The 19,543-nt window shown below is 49.9% G+C and overlaps 1 protein-coding gene across 1 annotated transcript in view; it reads left to right on the top strand.

The window, feature by feature from the left end:
- Positions 1 to 16,369, top strand: part of PIF1 (PIF1 5'-to-3' DNA helicase) — a 31,702-nt gene extending 15,333 nt beyond the window's left edge. Inside the window, exons 7-13 of the mRNA XM_085602992.1 lie at positions 1,325 to 1,431; positions 6,361 to 6,500; positions 7,253 to 7,359; positions 11,056 to 11,143; positions 12,818 to 12,963; positions 14,968 to 15,159; positions 16,192 to 16,369. Coding sequence (XP_085459118.1) covers positions 1,325 to 1,431; positions 6,361 to 6,500; positions 7,253 to 7,359; positions 11,056 to 11,143; positions 12,818 to 12,963; positions 14,968 to 15,159; positions 16,192 to 16,251 — 840 coding nt within the window. The 3' untranslated portion in view covers positions 16,252 to 16,369. The remainder of the gene's footprint in view (positions 1 to 1,324; positions 1,432 to 6,360; positions 6,501 to 7,252; positions 7,360 to 11,055; positions 11,144 to 12,817; positions 12,964 to 14,967; positions 15,160 to 16,191) is intronic.
- Positions 16,370 to 19,543: the final 3,174 nt, after the last annotated feature.

Raw genomic sequence — 19,543 nt, forward strand, 5'->3', positions numbered from 1 at the left:
CCCTCGCAAGGCACGCCACTATCTTCTGGAGGTAAAAGTGACCTGTCCTTCAAGCTGCACACATCATTCTCTGCAGTTTATAACCCGCCAGCCAGGTTAGTCTTTGTGATTTATCAGTTGAGTTTGTTATATTTAGCACATATTTCCTTGAGACCTCGCGCCCAGGACGCGTATGCCCTTGTGTGTGGGGAGCGATCTGATCAGCTCCCGCTGATGGTGCATCGCTGCAGTTCCCACTCCAGCCTGGTGTGGGAGCCAACCTTGCCCCTGTATACTGGTGTGAGAACGCTGTGGTGCCTCGGGTCCGTGGATGCACAATATAGGAATTCTTTGCTACGAAAATCACTTTCCTTTTTTTTTTTTTTTTTTTTGTTCTATTTGAAGTGGGGCAAAACTCAGAAGCGGAAATGTAAAAAAAAGATTTCTGTGTGAAGTGACTGGGAAGGGGTGTGTCGTGAGAGGGGGCTGCAAGCCAGGGTGATGTTACGGGGCTATGTTTGCACTAGAAGCAAAATTCAAGTTCGTGAAAGTAGATGGTGGAATAAGAGGCTAGTTGGGGGTAATAACACTTTTAATGGCATACACTTTTAGGTGGAGCCAGTGGAACTTTGTGGTTCTAATGCTGCACTTTTCTTTACGTAGTTATGCATTTGCCACATAATCCGTCATCTGTGCAATAATCTACAGATGTAAACCAAAAACATCAGTTTCTACCACAAACAGATCAAACGTTACTGAAAATACAGCCATACGAGTCGTGCACAGTGAGGGGTCCTTTGTAAAGGTTATCTGGTTATCCTTCAGTTCCTTTTATCTGCATTTTGTTGTTGGACCAGTACTAATGAGGTGCAATCTGTATCCAGACAATATTATGTTAAGAGAAAAACTTACAAAATGAAGTACTACTATGACAAAATGCGCCACGTTATGCTACATAATTTACCTTTTCTTGCCACATAATTTAGTAAATCCTGTGCCACATAATTTGGTGCTCTGCAGCCGTATCATTAGAGTGGCCCCGCCTTTAGGGTATTTTTTTTCTCTGTCCTACTAAAGTGCGTGGAATACTCCCCATCCCTTGAGTGCAGCGGCTTCTCTGTGTCTGACATCTTGTCAGTGTTCACATTAATGACATTGATGCACTTTATACCTGGGCCATCTGACCTTTTACCCGACCCGACCCGTCCCTGCCCACTCCTAGTGTGAGTGAGGTTGGAGTCTTCCAGTTTATCTAAAATATTCTGCCTTGGCTTGGTTTAATCTCATTTTGATCTGTAAATCTCTGTTCAATAACCCCGCCCCCCCCTCCCCCCCCCCCCCCCAGGCCAAGAGCTGGCAGAAGTGCATCCATCTGAACATGGAGCTGACCGCGGTCCGCAGACAGACGGACAAGACCTTCATCTCTCTCCTGCAGGCTGTCCGGCTGGGGAGGTGAGTTGTTGTGCGGGTGGGTGAGAGCGGGGAGTTGGTGGTATGTTTACCCGTCTTACGTCAGGTGGGTCATTGCACCCACACTGTCTCCATTGAGGCTCCCCTCGGGCCTGGTCTAGGGTCCGCACCTGCCCGGATGGCTTACCCTGGTCCCTTCGGTCTGTGGATGCTTGTAGATTCCACTCCCGCACGCCCTGTGTGCAGTGCTGGGCTGAATGTATAGAAAGGCTGCATCATTCATTCTGTCTCACTTAAGCTCCACCTCCTTCTACTTCCCTCCTGTGGTTGGCTGTATGTAAGGCCTGCTCCTGCCTCTCATTGGTTCATGAGATTGTTGCCATGGCACCCTTGTCCTGCATTACCTTGTTTGTAAGGTTTGCACCAATCCTTTGTAGTGTCTGAGGTGCTCTGCCCCCCCCCCCCCCCCCATGGATTGATCCCTTGGCTATAAGTGAAGTTTGGACCTCCTGCCCACCGTTTCGATTAATGGCTTCCTTTATTCAGCCACGCACACTTCTTTGTGTCACTCAAGCTGTGAGCACAGGGCACTGTGGCCTTGCCCCCTGCTTCCCAGGGCCGAGGCTCGCAGATGTCCATTCTGTAGTGTCTGACCCTACTCTCTCTCAACTCTACAGCTCTCTCGCCATTCTGCAGTGTCTCACTGACCCTGCTCCCTCCCCACCCTACAGCTCTCTCTCTCTCGCCATTCTGTAGTGTCTGACCCTAATCCTCTCAACACTACAGCGCTCTCCATTCTGTAGTGTCTGACCCTGCTCTCTCCCAGCCCTACAGCTCTCTCTCTCTCTCCATTCTGTAGTGTCTGACCCTACTACCTCTCACCCCTACAGCTCTCTAGCAGCAGGGTCAGACTCTACAAAATAGTGACCCCTACAGCTCTCAATTCTGTAGTGTCTGACCATACTCCTCTCAACCCTACAGCTCGCTCTCCATGCTGTAGTCTGACCCTGCTCCCTGTAGCCTCTACAGCTCTCCATTCTGTAGTGTCTGACCCTACTCCTTCTCAACCTTACAGCTTTCTCTCTCCATGCTGTAGTGTCTGGCTGACCCTACTCCGACTCACCCCTACAGCTCTCCATTCTGTAGTGTCTGACCCTACGCCCTCTCTCCCCTACAGCTCACCAGTCAATCAGCGTTTGTTAAGTGCGACTACTCACCCGTAATGGTCTCAAGGCGCTGGGGGAGGTGGGTGCAGGTTCCAGTCCATCAAGGAGGGGGTCTGTCAAAGAGCCAGGTTTTGAGATTTCTCGTGAAGATGGGGAGCGAGGCCTGTCTGAGGTGGAGCGCAAGGGCGTTAAAGGCTCTGGCTGCGAGGAAGGGGAAGGAGCGGCCTCCAGATCTGTTCTTTCTGGTGCGGGGGGGACCACGGCATAAGAGAGCTGGGCTGATCGTAGGGTCCTTCGAGGTGCGTGGAATTTGAGTCGGTTATTCAGGTATGCTGGTCCTGTGTCGTGGAGGGCCTTGTATGCATGGGTGATTCTGGCCTCGATGGGGAGCCAGTGGAGTGTGCGCAGGTGCTGGGAGATGTGGCAGTGTCTTGGCAGGTTGAGGACCAGTCTTGCGGCAGCGTTCTGGATGTTTTGTAGCTTTCGGTGAGGTTTTTGTTTATTCTGGCGTAGTGCGTTGCCGTAGTCGTCTGCTGGTGATCGGGTGTGAGTGACTGTCTTTGTGTTCGAGGGGGATCCATTTGAAGGTCTTGCGTAGCAGGCGGAGGGTGTGAAAACAGGAGGACAAGACGGTGTTGATCTGGCGGTCCATTTTGAGCTCTGAGTCCAGGATGATTCCAAGGTTGCGTGTGTGGTCTGTGGAGGAGGGTGGGCTTCCGAGGACGGGGGGCCACTAGGTGTCGTTCCAGGTGTCTGGGTTTGGGCCCATTATGAGTACTTCTGTTTTGTCGGTGTTGAGTTGCAGGCAGCTGCTTTTCATCCATTTGGCGAAGGCTTCCATGCCTTCTTGAAAGTTGTGTCTGGTGGTGTTGGGTTCATTGGATAAGGAGAGAATAAGTTGGCTGTCGTCTGCGTATGACACAATGTTGAGTCCATAGGTTCTGACGATGGGGGCGAGCGGAGCCATGTAGATGTTGAAGAGCGTGGGGCTGAGGGAGGACCCCTGGGGGACTCTGCAGGTGGTTGGTTTAGGGGCCGAGAGGAAAGGGGGGGGGAGTCTGACCCGCTGCATTCTGCCGCAGAGAAAGGAGTGGATCCAGTCGAGGGCCTTGTCCCGGATCCCTGCGTCATGGAGTCTGCGTATTTGGGTGCAGTGAGAGACTGTGTCGACCGCGGCTGAGAGGTCGAGGAGGATGAGAGCTACTGTTTCTCCTCTGTCCAGTAGGGAGCGGATGTAGTCTATTGCGGCAAGGAGGGCGGTTTCTCTGCTCTGGTTTTTTCTGAAGCCGGATTGGGAGGCATTGAGTATGTTGTCCTCTTCGATGAAGGTGGCGAGTTGGCTGTTGGCTGTTGATGGCTTTCTCAATGACTTGCTGGGAATGGGAGCAGGGAGATGGGTCTGTAGTTCTTGAGGTCGGTGGGGTCCACCGAGGGCTTCTTCAGGAGGGGGTGATCTCAGCGTTTTTCCAGTCGTCTGGGGAAAGAGGCGTTCGTCAGGGAGTGGTTGATGGTGTGGCGGAGCATTGGTGTGATGATGGTGGCGGCGGCTTTGTTGAAGATGTGATGGGGGTATGGGTCCGTGGGGGGCCCTGGAGTGGATTGACTTCATTGTCTTCAGTGTGTCTTCGGTGGGGAGGGCTGTCCAGTAGTTAATCGTTGGCTTCAGGGGTGGCTGATGAGGGTTCAGTGTGTTGGTTGTCTTTGTCGAAGTTGTCGTAGATCTCTTGAGGTGAAAGAAGGTGCTGAGTTTGTTGCCGAGGTCTTGTGAGGGAGAGATGTCCATAGACTCGCTGGTGGGTTGGGTGAACTCCTTGATGATTCTGTAGAGTTCTTTGCTGTTGTGCGCGTGTGTGCAGATCCTGTCTTAAATTGATTTTTTTTTTTCTCGTTTTCCTGATGAGTTGGTGGTGAGCTTTGGTGGTGGCTCTGAAGTCGTTGAGGGCCTCTGTAGATTTGGGAGTTCCTCCAGGCCTTTTCGAGTCGGCGGCACATGCGTCTGGATTCTTGAAGTTCAGTGGTGAGCCATCTGGCTTTCTTGGTGTGAGTGCTGTTGTTTTTCTTGAGCGGGGCTATGGTGTTGGCGCTGTCGGAGGGTTCGGGCTGCAGTGTTTGGGTTGTCGTCTTCAGCTATGGTTGGGGTGGAGTTGCTGAGTGAGGAGGTGAGCTGGTCGTCTGTGATTTTGATCCAGTTTCGTTGTGGGAGCAGGTGCTGGTGTCTGTGGATGGTGGGTGTTCTGATGGTGAAGTGCACGCATCGGTGGTCTGTCCATGGGAGTTCGGTGGTGTGGCTGAAAGTGAACGAGTTTCCTGTTGTGAAGAGGGGGTCGAAGGTGTGTCCTGCTGAGTGTGTGGGTTTGGTCACGATCCGGCAGAGTCCAATTTTGTGGAGGGTGTCTAGGAAGGATGTGGTGTTGGGGTCGAGGTGGAAGTTGAGGTCTCGCCTCTGTGGATGCTATGGCATGCGGGGAGATGGTGTCCGTGATGGAGTTGGTGAATGGTCCGCGGGGTCCAGGTGGTCTGTAGATGAGGGTTCCCCGGAGGTTTGTGGTAGGGCTGGCCAGTATCTTGAACTGGAGGTGTTCCATCAGGTCTGTGGGCTCATCGAGGAGTGTGCTTGGGCAGAGGGTGGATTTATGGACGATGGCGATTCCTCCTGCTGAGCGGGTGGGGCGGTCCTTCCTGGAGATCTTTTATCCTTGGGGAATGGCGATGTCTGTCTGGTCCCGAGGTGGTGTTGGTCCAGGTTTCGATGAAGAATGCTATGTCCGGGGTGGTGCTGTCGAGGAGGTCCCAGATTTCGGTGGTTGTGTGTGGAGTGATCCAACGTTGAGGAGGATGCATTGCAGGGTCTTCGATTCGGGTGTGTTCTTGCGGGCGGGTTGTGCTGGGTCCATGTTCCTGGTGGTGCTGCAGGTGTGCTGGCAGCGGTGACAGCTGAAGAGTCCGTGGGTGTCGGCTAGTGATGCTAGCTTGCAATTGTTGTTGTGGCCTGGGTTGAGTGCGTGGAGTGCCGCTGGGCCGTAGCGCTGGCGGTACGAAGGGCCAGGGTTCCTAGTGCAGACGGGCTTGCCTTTGGCGCACCAGCAGCGCGGCCCTACAGCGGCTGCCATTAAATAGGGATCAGGGAGGGCTGGACAGCTGGGAGGCAGGAGCGGGGAGGGGAACTGGCTTGGGCTGTTCGCGCTGGGGGAGGGGCAGCAGCAGTGGGAAAACTGGGCAAGCAAAAGGAGGGAAAAATGAAAGAGGAACAAAGGGTGAAAAAAGTAAAGAGATATTGAGTAAGGGGGTGATAAGAATAAGGGGTGAAACTAAGCAGAAGAGAACTGCTATAAAGAGTGAAGGGGTGAAAAGCTAAAAGGGTGAAAACGGAGCAGAAAGAGGGTGAAAACGGAGCAGAAAGAGGGTGAAAACGGAGCAGAAAGAGGGTGAAAAATGGAGCAGAAAGTAGAGGGTGAAAACGAGGGTGAAAGCGGAGAGGATGAAAAACGGAGCAGAAGGTGAAAACTGGGCAGAACAGAAAGGGTGAAGGGGGCAGAAAGCCGAGCGAGAGAGGGAGTCCGAGGTCAACTGGACCACCAGGGATGAGGCGCAGGTATAACCTGCGGGTGGAGGAGGGCCTCTAACACCTAAAACTACGGGAGTGCAGGGGTTCGTCAGGGCCTCACCTAATGGTGGAGCTGCGAGGATGGGAGAGCAGTTTCCCTGACAAGGAGTGTCTGACCCTACTTCTCTCAACCCTACAGCTTTCTCTCTCTCTCTCTCAATGCTGTAGTGTCTGACTGACCCTGCTCCCTCCCAACCCTAGGTGCACAGAGGAAGTGACGGACCAGCTCACGCGCACAGTCACCCACCGGATAGAGCGCGATGGCATCTTAGCGACACGCCTGTGCACGCACAAGGATGACGTGGAGTTGACCAACGAGAGCCGATTGGCGCAGCTGCCAGGTGGGCGTGGCACACTAGCCACCTTCTTCCTTCTCTTTATTTGGATAATTTATTCCACCGCTGCCTCGGTGTCCAGTTGTCGAAGCTGTTGCAGACTTGAACCCACTTACCTCTTCCCACAGAGATTGATGGAAAACTAATTAATTATGTTATTGGAGTAGTTTGGTATGAAATATCCCTGAAATATTTTAGGGTATGGTCGCGACATCTGCATGATTTTGCCATTGATGCCCCTCCGATCTCTTGTCTTCTGTAACCCCAAATATTTCCTATAATGTGGGGCTGTACGATCATCCCTCTTCTGAAGAGGCCAGATCCCACTGGGAGCCAATCTGGAGAAACTCCCACGTAAACTAAAACCAATGCCACAATGTCTAAAATGCGATTTGGAGCTATGGGACTGTGGCACTGACACCTTTAAATTGATGGTGAAGTCTTACTGTCCTTGTTTCATCAGGGAAGCTGCTCTTAGCTTCATGCACAGATGGTCAAAGCACAATGGGTAGATCACATGATTAGAAGGAGGTACATGGGTGCTGGCGAGTCTCATGAGAAGTCCTGGCCTTGGAATGTTGTGTCCGGCGGACGCAGGGATCTGTGCTCTTTGATGCTTGGCCTCTGGAAGGTCCCTGCTCTTGTCTTGTGGTGATTGTTCTGGAATCGTCTCCTCTGCCTCCATGTTTGTCTGTACAAATGATGGTTCAGAATGCGAGGCAGACACGTGATCTGTCCACCTCTTGTCTTTATCACAGGAGAGATGCGCAGCTTTGAGGCGTTGGACAGCGACCCGATGCTGGTGAAAACCATCAATGCGCAGTGCCCCGTTGGGCGCCTTCTCCAGCTGAAGGAAGGGGCCCAGGTGATGGAGGGGGCTGAGGGACCTGGGGCTTGTCCTAAGGGAGGGCTGGGTGGGAGATGTTGGAAGAGGGGTGCTGGGGTTATAACATGAGCCATGAAGGATACGTTGATGTTTGACTTTCTGCTTAATATTACTTGCTAGAACAGAACACACTATATTTTCTGGTTACACTAGAACTGTGACATACTGACCAAACTACATATAGAAAACATCAAAAGGTCATCTGAGGTACGTCCGGCCCGGCAATAGCCCTAAAACAAAGGAGACGCCTTTATAGGGCAGCTGTCTCTGCTCCTAGAGACTCACTCTGAAAGCATTATTGATTCTGTTGGGCATGGGCAGGGTTTACACGTGCAGTTTAACCTCTGTGTACCATGTGGCTCTTACCAACCTAAGCAGATTCTGGTTCTCCTCTGGTCCAACAGCTGGAGTCCCGATCTACAGACCAGTCCCTTCCCAAGATCACTAAACAATGTTTTGGCACCTTGGTCCCTCAAATATTGGCATTTTCTAGTGCTTGGTGACCTCCACCTCCATATGGGCAAGCCATTGGAGTCTGCGGTGGCGTCTCTTAAGGCTACCCTGTGCGCGCTTGGCCCCACATCTCTTTAAACCTATAATCGGGCATGCCATATATTGGACCAAATGTTCTCTAATATAACGCTTGAAGAAGATGACCCTTTAGTATTAATTTGGTCAGACGATTATCTAGTAAGCATTAATTGGCCTATACTTTCTAAAAAAAAAAAAAAAAAAAATTCTCCCTTCAGAAACTAAAATTATGACCTGAGCTTTTCACACAGTTCTTCCTTCCAACCCGAGGGCTGCCCTTAAAACCGCAACCCCCCCCAACCTTCTGGTGAGGCTGACTCCATTCAGTTGGATTTCTTAGAATATAACTGATTTAGCTCAACTCTCTGAATGGCACTCTCCTAGATCTAAGCAGTCGGCTCCCTGGTTTGATGATAACCTAGAGACAAGTAAAAAAACTCTAAGCGCCTCCAAGGATATGGCAGAAAAATGTAAAACCCAGAAGAACAACTCGCCTATGAGGTAGCATTAAAGGAAAACTTTGCAAAGGTCAGCTTAGAGAAAAAAGCCGCCTTTGAGAGAGAAATTGAAGAATCGGATAAATCTGAAGAAATTTTCTAAATTGTCAACCTTTTTGAATCCAGAGGCCACTACGAAACACCAATAACCAATAGCCAAATGGACCAACCAACTGGTGGAGTTCTTCCATGAGAAAGTAGCTACTATTCAAGCCACCCTGGCGATTGTGCTGCAGGCTGACAACTGTGTTAGAGATGCCCGCCCCAAGGACACCTTGTGGCGAAGCACCCGCACTTCTCCACTTTTATCTCATCCATGGACGAGCCACCATTAAATGTCTGAAGTCTGGATTTCCCGCCAATCCTTGCCTGCCCCGACTTTTGGTCAAAGTGGCTCAGGCTATTAATCCGGTGGCTAATAGTCTTAAAACACATCACTAGCATCTGGAAGAATGCCTCTTAAATGGAAGCACGCCTAAATCCTCTCACTACTTACGAAGCGGTCGGCTGACTCTAAGGTCCTGGCCAATTTCAGACCGATTTCTTTTCTCCTTGCTTTCTCAAAAGTGCTAGACAAACCTGTTAATTCACTTATCTCTTGTTACCTTGAAAGTAATTTGCTGCATCCTAGTCAATCAGGTTTCAGAGCAAGCTGTTGTTCAGAAACAGCCTGGCTAGAGGTAATAGATTTCATTTAAGATGAGCTAGATTGCGGGGGCAAGGTCGTCTTGATCATGTTGGATCTTTCGGCGACTTTCGATACGTCCCTCACGACAGACTATTAGATCGGCTACATAACATTGGGATTAGCGGCCCGGCCTTCAAGTGGATGACTTCCTTTTTGGACGAAAGAAGCCAAGAAGTTTGGATTCCCCTATTTGCATCCCCTATACAGAGTTTGATGGTGGGTATCCCGCAATGCTCAGCAATGAGCCCTACGCTTTTTAATGCTTATCTGGCTCCTCTAGCCGTTCTTGCTGAATCATGTGGGCCAAAGTGATATTGTATGCTGACGAAACGCAGCTTCTCTTCACTTGTGATAAAAGGCTGAATTTGAGGGTGAAATCATCAAAACCTGCCTATCTAAAGTGTTTAACTGGCTAGCCATCCACCAACTAAAATGTGATCCCAACAAATCGTTGATGGTTTTCTTCGGCACAACTCCTTCAGAAGTCTGGAGATCGTGGTGGTCCCCAGGCTGCTCCTCCCCCTGCCACTCTTGAGCCCTCTGTAAAAAAAAAAAATAAAAAAAATTGGGAATTAAAATTGACGGTGCTCTGTCCCTGTAAACCCCAAACTCAAGCTCTGGTAGGTACCTGTTTTTGGTTACTACGTACCCTAAACATTCTTACCACTCCTTAGTTGATACTAGGAAAACAGTAGTCCAGGCCCTGATTACATCCAGACTTGATTATGGAAATGTCCTGTTTCTGGGTCTGCCTGAATATCTCTTGAGCTGGTTGCCAATTGTGTAGAATGCAGCGGCCAGACTTGTTCTCAATCGCGCCCCTATGACCAGTCTGTGGTCCCCACATCTCGATGCACTTTACTGGCGTCCCGTGAATTTTAATTTAAAACATTGGTGCTGGCGCATAAAGCCCTGTGCGGAAATGGCGCAGTGTACCTTAGGAGGAGGCTTTCTGTTTATGCTCCTCCTATGACACTACTGTCATCTTTCGGTCATCGAGTCGCCATCCCAAAAATCCACGGGACTAGAATCGGTGAAAGATAAGAAAATTATCTCGGTGCTAAAGCCGGGATTCAACTTCCTCTGGTACTTTGGGTCACTCAAAACTCTCAATGTTCACGATTAAAAATGAAAACTTAGCTGTTCAGCAATTGAGGTAATCACTCCAGCCTCGTGTGTCGCAGAGCACTTCCTCCAGTGCCGGGAGACTCCTTGGAGTGGGTGTGCACTCTATAAATGCGGTTTCATTCATTCACAAAGCAGTGCCAGGTTTCCAAACGTTAGAGCAGGCACATTACCCAAAATATTATTCCCGTTGCTGTTGTAAGCCTCTCCAGGCTCACAACAGCAACTTTGGCTTTAGTGTTTGGAAAAGGGGCTTGATTGTGGTCTCTGTAGGCCACCATCCTTCTTTGAAGTATACGCCCTCCCTAATCGCCCAACCCCTTTCGAGCACAGTGGTGCTGTGGTTGGACCGGCCTGGGAGGATTCTACACCTGGCCTTATGTTTTCAGGATTTTTTCTCCTGACCAAAGCCCAAGAGTGGATTCTCTAGAGCCCCAGCCCTGAGGACTTGATCCAATAAACCAATAGGAGACTGAGAACCTGATGGACTGCAACCCACCAAGCATTACTTGAGTCAGATGTGCATCATGTAAGGATCAGTCCATCTAAACCCTCTTTCATCATGAATGGATGCACTAGGAAAGGAGGAATATATTTCATTGTGGTTGAGATGTGTTTGCCACTTGCGGTTTCGGCTCTTTTAAGTCCTTTCAAACGGAACAGACACTATACCTGTAGAATAGCACCCTTGCAACAGAACTTGATATGTTCTAGATCTCTAACTCCTTGCTGCCTTCCCATTGGTGTCATCAGTGGGGCGTTTGCTATTGTGTGACTGCATGTCCTTCACTAAGACGAGATGGGCATGTCCTGAAGGTGTTTTCTCTCTCGCAGGTGATGCTCGCTAAGAACCTGGATGTGAGCCGGGGCCTTGTGAACGGTGCACGCGGGGTGGTAGTTGGCTTTCAAGCTGAATTGAAAGGTATGTTACAGCCTCTGCTGTTGAACCCAATGTTTTGAGTGGATGGCTGTGATTGGAGGTGACTGCGTCCAGGTCACCTTAGCAGACAACGATCTATTTTTGACTTTGTATATTTAAATTGTGATCAAACTGTTGAAGGCAGCAAAATTCTATTTAGAGCGGAGTCTGAGGGCTCAAGAATTATAAATAAGAGGCTAGTTAGAAAGCGTCTATCTCTTTCTATATATGTAAGAGTTGGTGACGTCCAGTACCATCCAGGCACCGCACATGGAGGTTCCACTACCCATTTCCTCTCCATGTAGTCACTTGGACTACGACAAACTCCTAACATACAAGGGCTTTTTCATCCTTCACATTTGTGACCACCAAAGCGCATCTCCAACTGGAGGGTTTGCTCTCGATTAACCCTCTTTCCTGCCTCATGCAGTGTGGTGCATCGTTCGCCCAGCTGTGCCACTCTGACCGGACACGCAGTGGTCGCTGGGTCCAGTACAAAACCTGGAGGTTGGAAGTCTGCCGCATAATCTGAGCACTTTGAGCAGTTTTAGACATGTTGCCACCAGGGTTGGATTGGGACCATAAATCAGCCCAGGCACACCCCAAAAAAAGTGGCCCGCATTTGCCTATTGCCTTACCGCAATACACTGCTTCAATGAAGTTTTATAAAAAGAAAGGGGGTGGGGGGGGCGCCGTTTTTTTTAGTACACTTAGAAAAAAAAGCACAGATTAGTTCACACTGAGCCACACATGAATGCAAGTGAGACCACTTCTGCTCAGGTCCCCTGCCCCCGCTCAATCAGCATACAATATTAGGCCGGCCCAGCAAGGGAAAGGCCACTCGGGCAACCACTGGGCCGCTTGCGGCATCCTGACAGCACAAACAGCCCCCAGGCAGCCCAAAAAAGCGGCCCACAGCTGGAACTGGGCTACCGGCCCATCAGCCATTTCCCGAGTTCCTGCTTTAGCAATCCGACCCTAGTTGCCAAGGAGTCACTGACACTCACCACCTCCCCACCAATTTCCTTCCACATGCCCAGCTTAGCTTGCCTCAGGTGGGCACCTGAAGCAGAACAAGATGGCACAACATGAATGGGGGGAAACGCACCCTTTTTTCCATTCCATCATCTCATAGGCCTAAAACTCTTACAAAAGCCTCAAACAACCCCCCCCCCCCCCCACACTGCATCATACCTTTTCTTCTTATGTTGCCACCAACCATTGGGGCAGGTGAGCAGCATGAGACTGGCCGGCGTCTGTCATTGGGTCCTTTCAATGAATGGTGTCCTACCTTCGAATAATCATTGGATCTGGATGGCAATCTTTCCTCCAGTCTTAGTCTGTTCTTAGCAAGGGGTCGAAGGGAGACGTACCAAGGTATTTCAAGAGTAACCAAGCAGGTGATACCATTTGAGAACAAAGTATACTTCGATTGGGGGTTTATTTGTTGAGCAACACCAGTTTCCCTTTCAGGAACCAGGAATTTAGGAAAGTCTTTTGGGGACTCCCTCCCTCCCCCACTCTCCGTTCTCCCCTTTACCTAAATTCTTTTTGATGAGACTACACCCATGGCTTAAAGTACCCTGTGTTCTTGTTTTAGCAGTGTGTCTTAACCATTTCTGTTCTCTTTTGAACTCTTCAGAAGCTCATGGATGGACTGTTCTTTATTCTTTGCAGGTTTGCCCAAAGTCCGGTTCCTTTGTGGAGTTACTGAAGTCATCAAGATGGAACGCTGGGTCTTCAAAGCCCATGGAGGGATTTTTCTAACGCGCCAGCAGCTCCCTCTAAAGTTGGCGTGGGCCATTTCCATCCACAAGAGTCAGGTACAGAGAAGTGCCAGGGGTTCCACGACAGACTAGAGCTCTGTCCATTCTTCCTTCCCCAAGGCTATGGCTTTCACTCGATGGGCGGGCGTGTGTGCCAGAGCACTGAAGTGAGCTTGAGCGCATGTGCAGCGCAGGCTACCCTGATCCTACCCACTTGTGGGTCCCACCTCCCTGCTATCTCTGCTCTCAACGCCTCCGTATGCTTTCTTTATTTTGAGTAGGTTTCTTTTGTTGTGTTTTCATGCTCTGCATGTTGTGGTTCCTTGTTCGGCTGCACGTCCCCTGATTCCTACCTGCAGCATATCACCTCGTTTAGAAAAGATCTTGGAAATAGCCTCTGTCAGTGGCAGCCAAGGGAACTGTTTTGGAAGGGGTTGAGCCCTCTTCACAGAACATGTAGTCTAAGATGCAGCCCGCCCCATTGCTGATCTGCTGTATCATATGGTAGTAGTTTGCACTACAATTGTGCAAACCAGGGATTGTCTCCTGTTGCTACGGGGTGTACTCGAGTGCCTCCTTGTTGGGTACCGGAGTACTGAGGCCGCCTTTCACCATCTCAGTGTACTGTGAAGTCCTACTCACTTTCGCCACTGCTGAGGGACCTTCCTACTGTGTACGCGAGGCGGCATGAAGGGGTTTTTGTCCTATTTTCTCCAACGTGGCCTAACAAAAATACTTTAAAGCCACATGGAACATGTCTTATGGTTTCTATTATGCAGGACAGCGCATATGTAGGTTTGTGCCAGCACCTAGATACCCCTAAGGGTGACAGTGTTGCGCTTTACAAATGCTGTTTGATTGGTTTGATTGTGGAATCCAAGGGCTTTTGCATTCTTCCACCCCATTACTTTCTTCACTCTTGCTTGAGTAGCCCTTTGCGCCCCTCCTTCGTGTGAGCCTGCAGTGAATCTCTAAATGAGCCATTGTGGAGGGTGTCATTCTTTCAGCATTCTTGCAAAACTTGAGCAGAAGAATGGATACGTATCGGAGAATCCATCTTTGCTCTTCTTCTGAGAGGACCTATTTTAGTGGATTTATTTGCTTCAGTGGACAAATACTGTTGTCATCCTTGTGCATCTTGAATGATCTGGAGTTTCTAGAGGCTCTGCAATGCCCTTTAACTGGAACTATACATTCCACAATGTGTTTTACACCCACGTCTCCCCAGCATCTTGATACAACCGAGTTCTTAGGGCAAGTGAGGTGTTTAAGGAGGAGTAGTTGGTGCTTCATCCATCTCTCATCTTGGTTCCTGAGCTTGACCACATGCTGCATGAGGCGCTTGTCTTCAGCTCCCTTGCACTGTCTAGAAAATATAAAGCTGCTGTTGGTGAACAACCCAAGGCTGTGCAAGATCTCAACTGGACATGGACATACCAGCAACGTTTTTTGCCACTGCATGCTTGGAGGGGGGAGAGGGTGAGGAGGTAAACCTCCCTTCCCCATCGTTCTTTGTACAGTGTGCTCTTGTACCCCTTAGCCCTCATTTCACCAGTTGATCTTGAATGTTTGTTCAACCCGGCCAACTATTTGTTCCCACATTACCCAGTTAACCATAACCGGGGTCATGATGGCTGCCTCTGCGCTCTTCTTTCTGGTTTATAACTCCTTCAGTGCTGAGCTCCAAATGCAGTCCAGCTCGTGACCTTTGTGCCTTCTAAGGATAATGTGGTCTGCAGAAGAACCATGCATTCCTTTCTAAAGTTCTTTTTCTAATGTAAAAGAATACATCGGGAGGTGAGGTCTACCCAAGCTGAGTCGCCCCTCCATAGTCAGGAGGTGACTTCAGTTTTACTTGGACAATAAAAAGGCCTCCATCGTGCAGACGTTTGGGCCACGGGGAGAGAAGTTCTGCTGCTGAGGAGTGTTGAGGCCCCTGTTGTGGGATGTGCAGGGTGGAGGGAGGGAGGGAGGAGGGTGTCTTGTACCTAGTCATTGCTCTAGTTCTCCTCATCTAAGGCTAGGCCACTCACACCCTGGTGCACACTCTTGTCCCCCTAGGGAATGTCGCTGGACTGCGTGGAGATCTCCCTGGCCCGAGTGTTTGAGAGCGGCCAGGCCTACGTAGCTCTGTCCAGAGCTCGCAGCCTCGAAGGACTAAGGGTGATGGATTTTGACCCCAAGGCTGTGCGCGCCAATCCCAACGTCTTGCAGTTCTATTCTCGACTTCGGAAGGACCGAGCTCTCACACAGGTAAGCTCTTCAGTGAGTTGATGGACAGTGGGAAGCTTTGTCGGTCTTTCTGGCACAAGTTTGTGGACTCTCCTCCTCGAGTGCTGTGGGATTTGCAATCCGATATTGCAGAGCAGATTGTGCTTTGCAGGAAATAATTCACTGTGCTACAACAGTTCTTAAAGGCTATAAAACATAAATAGCGAAGTATGGATTGATACTTTTAGTCTGGGGTGTTGCACCTGTAAGCTTAGCAGGATCTGGGAGAGGAGTGGAGACTATGAGAAATGCATCTAACACCTGAACTCTAACTGCGAGTTCCTAGACCACAGAGGAAAGTTCCACTGGGCAACATGGCTCTCTATTATAGCAGCGGGTTTTGGCACAATTGTAATTGCATTTATATAGCGATTTCTACCAGATCAGGCATCAAAGAGCTTTTCGCCGAGTAGCATGCTACTCCGGAACTCATAAAGGATTAGTATAGGGATGAGCTGTGGACATGTGAGTCCGTTGGTTAGATTGAAAAGGATAATGGTGGGATTCTTCCACACTGCAAAGGGAGTCGACACTGGCCAGTGTGACCCTGCACCAGAGTAGTGATTCGACACTGGTCTTTGTGGGTGGGGACTGCATTACTGCGAAATCTAGGCATCTAGATGCAAAAGGTTTGTTATACTTGCCATTTCTGTGTTGTGGTGATACGCTCCCTGTCCTAGTTTCTACTTAAAAACTAGTTGAGGTAGTTGGCTAACACTAGACGAAGTCTCCCCCTGGGTGACATCCTACCCATGAGGGCATTTTGTTGGCATACGGTGTGGCTGGCAGATTAAGGCTTCTTGCCATGAAGAAAGGTCAGGAACATGGTCCTATGTGGAATGGATGCACAAGGAAGCATCCTTGCCGTAGCTGTATGAAGGCCTTGGCAGAGTGGCTGCACTGATTGGGGGGGGGGTGGGGAGGGTGATCAAACGTATAGTTCATAAACATCTGAAGTGATATTCTTCTGGTGTCTGAGTGGTCTGTAAAGTGTTGACGTTTGTGTTTTTTCAGACTTCTATTCAGCAATACATGGAAGGAGGAGACAAGGAAAACAATCGGCCCAACTGGTAGCTCATCATTCGCGATTCCTGACCACGAACAAGAACTGCCTCTATCCAGCACTGACCAAACCTTGTATATTACTGTACAGATTTTATTTATTTTCAATAAATATGCACTTTTTTAACAAGTGTATAAGTAATTTGGAGAGAGGAGCAGCCCCAGACCATACACTGCCATAAATGTTCCATATGGGTGAACCTCTCTGCCCTCTGCTTGGACCACTGGTAAGATCCGACAGGGAAGGGATGGAATGAAAGAAAGATGCAGAGATGTGTGGATGTGGATTTAGCAAAGCACCAGTTGGCACACGTGTTAACCTGCCTCACCCCCCCTTAGCGACCTCACAAAGCGTTTGTTCCCTCCTAAAGTTCACAACAGATGCCACTCTGACATTTTGCTGCAACACTTTCCTTATTTTTGGAAATTCTTTTTTCCCTTCTGTTTGAGGCTGCATGGACTGCAAGAGGCTCACATGCATTACAAATGCTCGCTGCCCATGCATGTCATGTCTGAATATGGTTGTTAGAAATGGGGTTCTCTAGTTGGCAGAAGTAGGTACCTTTGACCAAATAGGGACCCTTGCTTGCTAGTCAGGGTAAGGGGCTACACTTCTGAAAATAACCTCTGCTCACCCACTTGGTAGCTTGGCACAAGCAATCAGGCTTATTTCAGTGGCAGTGTGTAAAACATTTGTCAACACATACAGTAATACAGTGAAAACACTACAAATGGACACCACACCAGTTTAGAAAAAGAAGTAATCTTTACTAGACTTAACACAAGACCAAACAACAAAAATCCATAATACTGTAATCAAAAATAGAATTTAAAATGGTAGAAATAGCTTAGTTCAATGTAGATGGTAAATGCAACATTTTACTCTCAAAGTACCTTAGATGCGTCACGCAAAACAGGCAAATGGGTTGCAGGGAAGTTGATGCGCTGTTCCTTACACTCAGGGGAGTGGATGCGTCGGTTCCTTGCTACTACGCAGGAGGAGTTGAGGCTCGCTTCCTTACTGTGTGTGGAGTTGATGCGTCGTTTCTTACCGCGGCCCGGTGACGATGCAACAAGATGGCGCCTCGATGCGACGGTGCGATGTTACAAAATGATGTCCTTGATGCGATAATGTTGGATGCGATGCGTGCACGCCCAAAGGCCGTGTGGTGAACTCGGTAACTTCTGAGCCGCGACAGGCCCTGCAACACGCTTTGTCGGTGATGCGACGGCGAACAGCTGCGGTGGCGGCACATTTTGGCAATGCGACGGCAACTGCTGTGGCAGCGACACGCTTCTCCTCGTTGTGTCGCGCTTCAGTTCCCAGCGACACGCAGTCTTCTCAGAGGGCCCAAACAACAGTAGGCACCTCTCTGCAGGTAGAATTCCCAGCAAGGAAATTCAGGGGGAGCTGGTGGTGAAGTCTGTGTCCCTGAGACTTGGTGCCAGGTCTAACAATGGTTAATGTAAACTTTTCCGTGCACTCCCATGTTGATGGGAGTAATTGAACAAATACACAATTTGGGTGCTGATGGGATATCGCACACTGAATAAAGGCACAGAAGCTATAGCTCTCAGTCGATGCACGTCACTGAGGGTTCCCTCCTGCCCCTCTCCAAGGTCTTCCCAGCACTCTACTGGAAAGGCAGTCTTTACCTCACGGCTCCATGAATGCTAGGCCTAATAACTGTGCCCTTCCACCAGCCACAGAGGAGAAGTGCGAGCCCTGAGACTGAAACAAAGTTGTGCGTAGCCAATCTGCTACATCGTTTGGGATTGCCAGGAAGCCAATTAAGTGGATGACTTGGAAATCTACTCATGTCTGCCCCCCACTCCCCCACTCCCCCCCCCCCCTCCCCCTCCCCCTCCAAAAAAAATCCCTGCCCTCACCCTACCCGAAAGCCTTTCGGATTATTTATACTCAGTGCCATGGCAACAGAATCCATGAGGTGTGCTGTCTTCTCGATTTCAAGATCCACGGACTACATTTGAACAACAGAGTAGCACATCTGGTGACCAGATTTGTTTCCAATCGGATCTGAGACTTGCGAGTTGTTACTCACTACCATCTCGTGAACAGGCCAAGACTAGGCTAAGCATTGGAGCTACACTAGCTGTGTGGTGTGGGTATTGTAATGATTAATGTGTATCCCAGTGGGCATACTACAGGCTCACTATGTGTAGTCTGTTATGACTGCCCTTATCCTAGTGTGTTCTTCTGATGGATACATCTGCCAGTGGATTCCTCACCTTGTGAATATCCCCTGCGCCAGCAACATTCGGAAACTTTTGTAGCAGTCCACGCCGATGGGGTCGAAGATGACGTCACAGAGACACGGCTCCGCTCGCGACTCCGCTGACGTCACCGGCTCCATAAGAAGACCTCGTCGGCGTGATGACGTCAGTTCCCTTTTTTCCGCGCCGACGACGCCAACGGATTTCGGGAATCGTTACTGGTAGCTTTACCTGTTACTTTGTGTTTATTCCGAAGTTTCTCTGTCTTTCTTCGAGAATGTCGGCAAGGAAGTCTGGTTTCAAGCCTTGCCATGAATGTGGCAAACACATGTCCATCACTGACCCGCATGACGACTGCGTTTGGTGTTTGTCATCGGACCACGATGTTGAAGGATGTTCGTGTTGCAGGAAGATGAGCTCAAAGGCTCTTAAGGAAAGAGAGGCAAAGCTCTTTATCGCCCGGATGAAGAGAAAGGAGAAAAGAGGTAGAAGAAGATCCAGGTCGAGGTCGGCTTCCAAGTCGACGTCGGGACATGCTTCAAAGAGCAAGAAGCATAAGAAGAAAAGGAGGCATTCGTCTCATCACAAGGCCTCGACGTCGAAGTCTAAATCACCTGCTCGGCGTCGAAGGGAGTCAGTGTCTCCTTCTCCTGTTCCGGCTTCGCCTCCCGTTCCATCTTCTCCTGTGTTTTCTCCGGCTCCGGCTGATTCGCCGGTGCCGGCGTCCTCTCCGGCGCCGATGGCTTCTCCAGGTCCTGCAGGTCCTTCGGCTCCGTCTCCGACTCCGGCCCAGGATGAGGATGATCAGGCTCCGGGTGAGTCTGTGACGCCGCAAGTTCCACCGTCGGCGCCGGCAGGCCCGAGTCCGGTGTTACCTGACCAGTATCCGGCTTTCCCTAATCCAGGTCAGGACCCCTCGCAGTATCTCAATGCGATGTATGGGGTGTTCTCACGGGCCATGTATTCCTCTGGTGCACCTATGGGTCCGATGGCTTTTAATCTGGGAGTGCCGCAGGTTTATCCTCAAGCACCGTTTATGCCTTTCTTCCCAGCGACGCCGTCTTGGCAG

This window comes from Triturus cristatus, chromosome 4_2 (genome assembly GCF_964204655.1).
Source record: "Triturus cristatus chromosome 4_2, aTriCri1.1, whole genome shotgun sequence".
Taxonomy (NCBI): domain Eukaryota; kingdom Metazoa; phylum Chordata; class Amphibia; order Caudata; family Salamandridae; genus Triturus; species Triturus cristatus.